The 9,099-nt window shown below is 34.8% G+C and overlaps 1 protein-coding gene across 1 annotated transcript; it reads right to left on the reverse strand.

Moving 5' to 3' along the window:
• Positions 1-18: 18 nt before the first annotated feature.
• On the reverse strand, positions 19-8,546 carry LOC114616202 (synaptonemal complex protein 3-like). Its single transcript, XM_028761718.1, has 9 exons — positions 8,542-8,546; positions 7,304-7,452; positions 6,454-6,517; positions 6,175-6,209; positions 3,921-4,038; positions 3,040-3,139; positions 2,526-2,624; positions 221-325; positions 19-72 (listed from the first exon to the last, which is right to left on the reverse strand). The coding sequence occupies exons 1-9, from the start codon at positions 8,544-8,546 to the stop codon at positions 19-21; spliced, it is 729 nt and encodes a 242-aa protein (XP_028617551.1).
• Positions 8,547-9,099: the final 553 nt, after the last annotated feature.

A 9,099-nucleotide genomic window follows, 5' to 3' on the forward strand; every position in this document is an offset into this window, starting at 1 on the left:
CTTCAAATATTCTTCCCATCAAAAGAGCACGGACTGGAAAGACTGATGACCACTCGTCATTTCCTGCTGCTGCTATTTAAAAAGAGACAGGAGGACAGAGAGGGGGAGGGGGAGGGGGAGGGGGAGAGGGAACAAGGATTTATTTTTTAAATTTTAGTGGTACTTATCCATCAGGAAGTGCTTTCATTAATTCATTTTTCCAGTTTGAAATACAACTTACAGATTCTTTCATAATTTTTCTCCACAGCTTATCAATTTCCTTTTTAAGTTCACTTTGTGTCCCAGTAAGCAGAATATCATTCCTCTTCTCCAGGTCTTCCAAATTCTAAAATACAAAGGGCTACTACTTTATCCCTATGGCATTATCTTTTCACCTCAAGTTGTAAAATTTTTGAATAAAATTTCAAAAGTGAATTTTAATTATTGAAGTAATAGACATTATTTCAAGTAAAAAAATTTCCAATACAAGACCCAAATTCCTGTTGAGATTAAAATAACTCAGACATCAGTCAAATATAATTATAAAAGATCCAATGGTACTCTCTGTTCAATAAATAGTTTGAGGGAATATTAAGGTCAAGATGGAGAGAGGAGAAGGGAGAGTTGGGCACAGGATCACAAAGTTTGCAAGCACAGCAGGAAGGACGGAGAGCTTGAAAGCTAGCCTGTGCAGTACATGCACTTTTTCTTAAGGAAAAGAAAATGAAAAATAAAGAAAGGCAGGGTCTTCTTAGCAAGCATCGTAATTGTGAATAGTTCTAGTAATTTTCTCAAACATCAAGCTACAATCTACTTAAGACCAAAAGTCAGTGTGAATTAATGTGACATGAATTTACTAACGGGGAAAATAATCTACAAAATGAGATCCCTTTTCAAGTAATTAATATTATATTAATATTTTTGTTTTGTAAGACAATGTCTCACTATATTAACCAGGCTACCTTCCAACTGTCCATCCATGCATCTGTCCGAGTCTCTTCAGCACTAATATTGTATGCATGCGCTATCCATTTAAAATGATATTTTAAATCTTTTCTAATCATTTTTTCCAGTGAGATAAATCACCAACCAAGTGACAAATACCATGTTAAGTACTATGGAGAAAATAAAAGATGATAATACATAATTGCTCCCTTTTTTCCAGAGAAAATAAAAATTTAAACTGAAACAACACGAAAGCTTTATATTGGAAATTACAATGCAGCTTCTTATAAATATAAACTACAAACAGAAGTGTTTCCAGTTTGCACGACAAAGGAACCAATTTGAATTAATGAAAAGGAGTTAAAAATATTTAAGTGAGGTTAATAATAGTATATCCAGACAGCAGGTACAGAGGAAATGATTATGTAGAAAGGTGTGTGTATTAACGGACAATTGAAATAAATGTGACCTCAAAAGAGATTCACGTCATGGGGCTTCTTCAGAACAGAAAATGGAAAGTTAATAAATGTATAGGGAAAAAGACATGTTTTAAATTATAATATGACAAGGCTATGAAACACTGAAGAATAGAAACAACAGCTCTCATAGTATAAGCAAAGGGTCATAAGAATATTGAATAGCATGAACTATTTATGAAATAAGAGTTAAAGAAATAATGAAATACTATTGGGATAAAAATGGTAGAATTCCAGGAGTTACTGAATGTGAAAACATGGGCTATGAAAAGATTAAAATTATACTAAAGTTCCTAACTAATAGTAATATCTGGTGGCATTATCTAGCAGATACTTTTATTGGTGCCAATTGATAAACTGTTTTCAGGGCACAGTAGAGCAAAGTGGCAAGGGCTGTATTTGGAAACATAAAATAACTTGTGTAGAAATTAAAGTTCTTTAAAGTACTTATTTTAAAATTATTGTTTATACTTCAATTTACCAGCATATGCCTAATTCTCAAACAACAACTTTTAATCTTTAACTATTAAATTCAGAGTTAACATTATAAATTAATGTATAAAGTTATTTTAGCCACTGCAATCATTCTAAAATCTAATATACCAGAAGACATTTCCCTACTAAATTTCAAAAAAGGGTTTAACTTAATTTGGCTCCTTCCTGAGGCTGGAGAGATGACTAGGCAGTTAACAGTACTAGCTGTTCTCCCAGAGGACCTGAGTTTGATTCCTAGCACCCACAAGGCAGCTTGCAACTTTTAACTGCAGATCCAGGGCATCTTTTGCCTTAAATCTTTAAGATTTATTTCAAGTCTTTCCTTTAATATATACTGGGATTATAAAGACAAAGACCATAGAAATGATATGTAGACTTTCTCTTTTTCAGTTAAGTAAAAAACAATAACTAAACATGAAGTATGGCTATACTGCATGTCAAGTATGTATCTATAGAAATTTCACAACTTACCATCTTATGTCTTTAATAACTGCCAAGAAACCATTAAAATGCTACATATCTAATTATCATATCAATTAGAAACAATTAATTCAAAAATGGAAATTATATTCTTATAAGGAAAGATGTGCATTTTATTTTAAGGAACATAACATTATCATGTAAACATACCTGTAAGAATTGTTCATGTACTTGTCTAATTTCTTTCAGTCTCTGGTTCCGAATAAATCTAGATTGTTGAAAAATCTTCTCCTGTTCTTGAAAATCCTTCTACAAATACAAAAGAAAAAAAACTGTATTAACAATTTGGTAAGAGCTGGTTGTTGCTGTGGGCTGTGTACATGCAAGGCAAATGTAGTTCCTCTGAGGTACAGCTTAAACCCTAAAACTAAATTTAGGAAACAATACTATTCTAAACTCAGTAAAAGACATTTTAAGATGATTTTTCTTTAGCAAACATTATGTCTAAGTGAGGCTACTCTTTTACTCCTCACATTCTATGTTTCCCTTTCCTCAGAGTTCTAAAATAACCTCTACACAAGTTAGGAAATCATCTTCAAGACATCCCTCATTCTTGGACATTTCAATCTCTAAACAAGCCTTTGATGTTCATTCAACTCAAATAGCTTCACTATTCTTACTTGAGATTTATTTATAACTGATTAATTGCAATTGTGATACCAACCACTAGTTTGTCATGTTGTTCTCGAAATTTCTTAAAATCCTCATTCCACTGCTGAAACAGATTTGCAAATGCCTGAGCAGACTCTGCATTAAGCTGTGCCCTATAAAACATAATAACATTTTACCTCATACTATTATGAAAACAGCATTCACTAATAATGTTACCTCTTGTACTATCATGAAAACAATATCTGAGACAAAATTGAATTGACACCCTATCACAGTATAAAGAAGAGATAATAGTTAAATATTTTGATGGAAAACTCAGAAGTAAATTAGATTTATACTGATTCCAGAAGTACCTTTTCCTAACATAAATGTCCCTCTCATGCAGCAGCTTTTGAAAACTAGGGAAGTTTTGTCATACATATCAATTTTCAGAAAATATAATCTCTAAATTATTTATTTTTCATTTTTTTCTACTGAATGTAGATTTCCACAAAAATATCAAATGATTTACAAGCGCAAATGTTCCACTCATTCCCCCACTCCCCATTGTGGCACAGCCACAATTTAGCATAAAGCAAGATCTAAGTGTTTAACATGTTCAAATTGACCTTTCTCTACACTGTCAGCCATAGCTAACTAGCTGACAGTTATTCGATGCTATTCATTTAAAGTTTATCCAACTATTTTAAAGAGTGAATACTGAGGAGCAATAAGCCTCAGTTGTTACTTAAAGGAAAAAAACGTAATCTTCACTGGCTTCTATGAACCAACTCTATGAAGGCAGGAGGTCACAGAGGTACCTTCCTAGAGAAAACTCAAGTCAAACATTTTCACTAGATTCCCAAATAAACAGATGATAGCATTTTCCTTGAGTGATTTGTATCAGTATATATTAAAAATTGATATAAACATGGTTCTTAAAGAAAAGCTTACATTGCATCTTCATGTGAGTTCCAAACTTCTTTCATTTTCTGCTCAACTCCTTCAAAAGTTTGTCTAGAAGTTGTCTCCATTCTTTGCCTCTTAGCACTAAGAGCACGGTTAATGTCAACTATAGTAAAAATTAATGTTGATTAGAATTCAATGTTAAAGAAAATTATTTTGTTCCTACATATTCAAATAATTACAAATTTGAGTAAATTACTCATCAATACCAATGTTCTATGAAAACATTCCAAATTTAAAACTTTGAAATCTGAAACATTTCTTGTCCTAATCATTTTGTGCAACCACATCACAATTAGGCTTTTTCTAACTGCTGATGTTTGGAGAGATGATAATCAAAACAAAGGGAGAAGGTAGACTATCTATGAGAACAGAATTAGATAAAAAAAATAATAAAGCATTCTATACTGGAGGGACAAGATTGCCTGACATACTGCTTGCAAGTAAGAAATGAAATATTTATTTAAAATAGAATCTAAAAAAGGTTAAATCTAGTATCTGAGAAGCAGAGGCAGGTGGAACTCTGTCAGTTTCAGGCCAACCAGGTCTACATAGTGATTTCCAGGAAAGCCAAAGCCACAGAGAAAAACCTGTCTTTAAAAACCAAAGTAAGACAGGCAGTGGTGGTGCACGCCTTTAATCCCAGCACTTGGGAGGCAGAGGCAGGCAGATTTCTGAGTTCGAGACCTGTCTGGTCTACAGAATAAGTTCCAGGACAGCCAGGGCTACAAAGAAACCCTGTCTCAAAAAAAACCCCAAAAAACTTAATAAAATTATTAAAATTACTTGTAAAAAAGACTGTCAATGAGAAGCCGAGGCTGTTGTTCAGTAGGTAAGTGCTTGCCTATTGTATCTTCTTAGTATGCTTTGGTTATTTTTTATATTTCATCAATATTCTATAGGGCATTTTTTACCCTGATGTACAGCAAGCAGTTCATACAAAAATTCAAATGTTAAATATTCTGTGGTAGCCAGGAATGGTAGTATATAGCACTTAATTCAATCTGTGGCCAGCCTGTCCTACATACCAAGTTTCAGGCCATCCAGAGCTACATAATCAAACTGTGACTCAATAAGGAAAAAAATATTCTTTTCACCAGTTACTTTTAGTAACCATAGCAAAGCTCCATTATTATATCAATAATTTATCATTTTAGCAGCTAAATAAAAGTGTTTCCTATAGTAGTAAATATATGAAAGAGATGATCTCAGCAGCTTTAATACATAGATGAAACAACAGATTATAAAACATGTACTTCTTCCAAAAATTTGATTATATGAGTAATCCTTAAAGGGGTCTAATATTAACTATTTTTGGGGGGGAGGGGTAAGGGTTGGTTGCATCTAGGCCAGAGCATCATCAACCTGGTTCCACTGAGGCCAAAAGAAGGCATTGGATTCCCTTGGACTAAAGTTACAGATGGCTGTGAGCCACTATGGGTATGCACTATGGGTATGCTGGTAATCATACTGGATTCCTCTAGAAGGTCAGCCAGTGCTCTTAAACCACTAAGCTATTTCTCTGTCCTCTATTAACTTTTGAAAGAGTACTGCTCCTGCTCCCTTGGTTTTGTCTGTTCCTATAATGCCAACATCTGTGATGTTAAGTCAGATAATCTACAGTGTTGATGTCAACCCCATACTAAGACTTTCTCAAAACAAGATAAACAACAGTGAATATTCCCTCCAAGAAAGCTAGAATAACTGATCCTTAACATTGTTCTTAAAACACAAGGGATTTTTTTTTTTTGGCTCGTATTTTAAATTTCTTACTGTCTATCAAAGTTTCACATCATATTATAATTTATTAGAATTAAAATAATAACAAGGAGTTATTTTAGAAGCTTCAATTTTATACTACCTACTCTAAAGAAAGGAATACAGTATAAATCCTAGGAAATAAATTGAATTAAAAAACTAATATAGACAGTAAAAGAAGAAACTGATATACAGAAATAATACATTACTTCATCTGTTCAAAGAAGTATAAAGACTTTTCCTATTTTCTTCTTCTGAAATTCCACTGAAGTCACATGTCTAAAAACACTGTTTTTACATCTCTCACCACGGAAACATTTAAGGAAGAATATCTATGATGCTAAATCACAAGTATTTATGAAAAATCTTATGAAAACAAGGCATTGAAGAGCAGATATATAGCACACTGGCTAACATATTTTACGCAAATAGTTAAGTAGTTTTAAACAATTTTATAAAAATATAACGCTATCCAAAAGCATACCTCCAATTTTTCCAAGGATGACCTCTACCTTTTCCCTATGAAGAAACCACATTTTTAAAAATTATTAAAGCTGTTACAGTAGTTCAATAATAGAGCATTTCCCAAGAATGCATATAATACTCTGCTGGATATAAAACACTGTTTAATTAAGGATTTATAAGGTAGAATAGTTTGGGAGAAATAGCAAACATCAAATATTTTATGTATGCTACTTGTTACATAAACAAAGCAAACATTTCTTGAAGTACATTATTCAACAAACAATTTTTAATATTTTACCCCGGATCTGTAAACAGTTCTACAGGACTTATCTTCCCAAGTGAATCAGATGTTGAACTCAGTTCTGTTGACAAGGAAAAGAAAAAGAAAAATACTTTTGAAATTAAGTATGTTATTTTAAGAAACTGAAATTAAGCCAGGTATGGTGGTGCACACTTTTAATCCCAGCACTTGGAGGCAGAGACAGACAGATCTCTGGGTATTTGAGGCCAGCCTAGTCTACAAAGAGGTCCAAGACAGCCAGGGCTGTAACACAGAAAAAACTTGCCTTGAAAAACCTACGAAAAGAAAAAAGAAATTGCAATGAAACAGTATATTTTACGCTCATTCACAGATATTTGACAACTTAAGCTTTTGTATTAGATACATGAATACAAAATTTTCTTTAACAGATGAAGTTAGATCAAATTAATGGTCATTCATAGAAACAAATTTTCCAAGTTTTTCTAGGATAAAATAATATAGTAAATTATATATCAATTATTGATTGACATGTTAGAACTTCAATGGCAAGACTACATGGATTTCTAGAGCATAGATATGGGGATATGAAGATCAGATGAGAGCAAAGTACATGGAAGAAACTAACAAATTTTAAGTGTGTTATGTTCAAAACAAAAGAACTAAGAGACATCATCAATACTCAACATTTAGAAGCTTTAAATTTTTTAAAAATTAGTATTAGGTATATCCACACACATCAATGTAGCAATCAGAGGACAGCTTTCTGGAGTAGATTCTTCTACTGTGTGGATTCTAGGGATCAAACTCAGGTCCTCTGTGGTTTACATGGCAAATTCTTTTACCCCCTGAGGCAGCTTACCAGCCCCCAACATTTGACACCTTATACCTTCAATGTCACTCTGTTGTGAAACACTGGGGTGCTGAAAGTCATCATCAAAAGGATAAACTGGTAGATGTTCTTCCTCAGTTGGTGTGCTTTCAAATTCTTCAGGGTCCCTTAGTCCACCTCGACGGCGAAACATAATTGTTCCTTTTCTGTTAAAGCACAATAAGAAAAACAAATCTCTCAAGCCATCCAAATCCAAAGGCATTATTTAAATTAACAAAGAAAATTATCATATAAAATCAGGATGTCCATATTTGAATAATGTTGGTTTTCTTACTTTAGTGGATCTCAGGTAAACAACTTGTTAAAAAAACAATTGTCAATTGTCAATGTAAAAAGAAGTTTAAACAATGGTGGTTTTAGCTTAGACCACGTTTGCATCCATTCACTCAATGTTCTGTGTTTTGTGTATCTCTTTTTGCTAGTTCTTGATAAATTTGAGCAAATATGTAAGTTTGTATGTCATTTTCAAAGATATATACTGCTGGAAAAATAGAACATGAGCATGCCAAAAATCTGCTCCTAACAAAATGAATATTAAAAGTGAAAATTTTATAGCACTGGGAATGTAGCTCAACAGTGCAGCTCATGCCTAGCATGTAAGAAGCCCTTGGATCTTCTCAAGCACAACCCTACCTCTAAAGTGGAGGAAAGTCTTGGTATATTGAGATACTGAAGACTGCAAGGGCAGAAGATTGCAACTTTAAGGCCTACCCAAGCTAAGACAGCCTGGGCTGATCCTATCTTACAAAATTAAAACAGAAAAAGCTCAATGTTGTGGTACATGCCTCTGATCCCAGTATGCAGGAAGTTTAGACCAGAGACTCACCAGTTTGAATCATCTTGTAATTATACAGTAAATAGCTATTTCTTCCCTATTCTAGGCCATGCCCTCCCCACTAACTTCCTAGTCTTTGTCCCCCTTCTAATTTCTTTGGTCTTTTTCTCCCTTCCCAGTTTTGGATTCCACAAATGGTAGCTCCTCTAAACCCCCAAACTCTACCAGGGCTCCTAGAACCCCCCTTCCCTGGGCCCTTTGCCACTCCTAGTCCCTCAACTCTACTTAGTTCCAATAGCTCCGGGGCCCCACACTCCTGACTCACACCTAGTTCCTGGCACTGGGCTCCTCCTTGACATTGGCTCCTACATGCTTTTATTCCTTCAAATCTGCTTCAACTTCTAAGGATTCACACTCCCTACTCAATCTAGCCTGTCATTACCCTCTGGTTTCTTCTTACCCCATCTCTCCCCAGCAATTGTGTTCTTCCAATCTCTTCCCAATTCCCTGAATCCACTAGGTCTTCTTTACCCCTTACCTACTCTCTCCATAGTTTCACCTTACCTCACACCCTCATTTCTTACCCCTTCCCAGTAATTTCTCCCTGGCTCCTCTTCTCCCTCAGTTCCTCCCTGCTTCTAACTACTCTCTGTTCCTCCTTTCTACATCTCCTCTCCCAGGTTCTCTTCCCCACAAGCGCTTCCCAAACCCAGAGCTTTTCCTCACCCTAGTTCCTCCTTGCTTCTAGGTGCTCATCCCTTTAACTGTCCCCAGCCCCTTCCCAAGGACCCCCAAATCTCCTCATCTGTGTCCAATATCCAGGTACTTGCTCCTCTGGAAGACACTATCCAGAAACTTCTAATCCCTAAGACCTCCCTAGATCCTGACAATAAGCTCCTCCTTACTGTATTTTCTCTGTTACCCATACCTCCTCAGCATATTCTCACTTACAGTTCCTCCTGAGATCATCCTCACATCATAGCTCCACCTTGCTACTAGCCTTCCCTCAGCTCCTCCT

Source organism: Grammomys surdaster, unplaced genomic scaffold (assembly GCF_004785775.1).
Source record: "Grammomys surdaster isolate TR1022 unplaced genomic scaffold, NIH_TR_1.0 309109, whole genome shotgun sequence".
In the NCBI taxonomy this organism is placed as follows: domain Eukaryota; kingdom Metazoa; phylum Chordata; class Mammalia; order Rodentia; family Muridae; genus Grammomys; species Grammomys surdaster.

Coding starts and splice junctions, on each gene's coding strand:
- LOC114616202 (XM_028761718.1), bottom strand. Junction 4,039..6,174: donor CATCCTTGGAAAAATTGGAG/GTATGCTTTTGG, acceptor TTTTTACTATAG/TTGACATTAACCGTGCTCTT. Junction 2,625..3,039: donor AACAACATGACAAACTAGTG/GTTGGTATCACA, acceptor TTGTATTTGTAG/AAGGATTTTCAAGAACAGGA.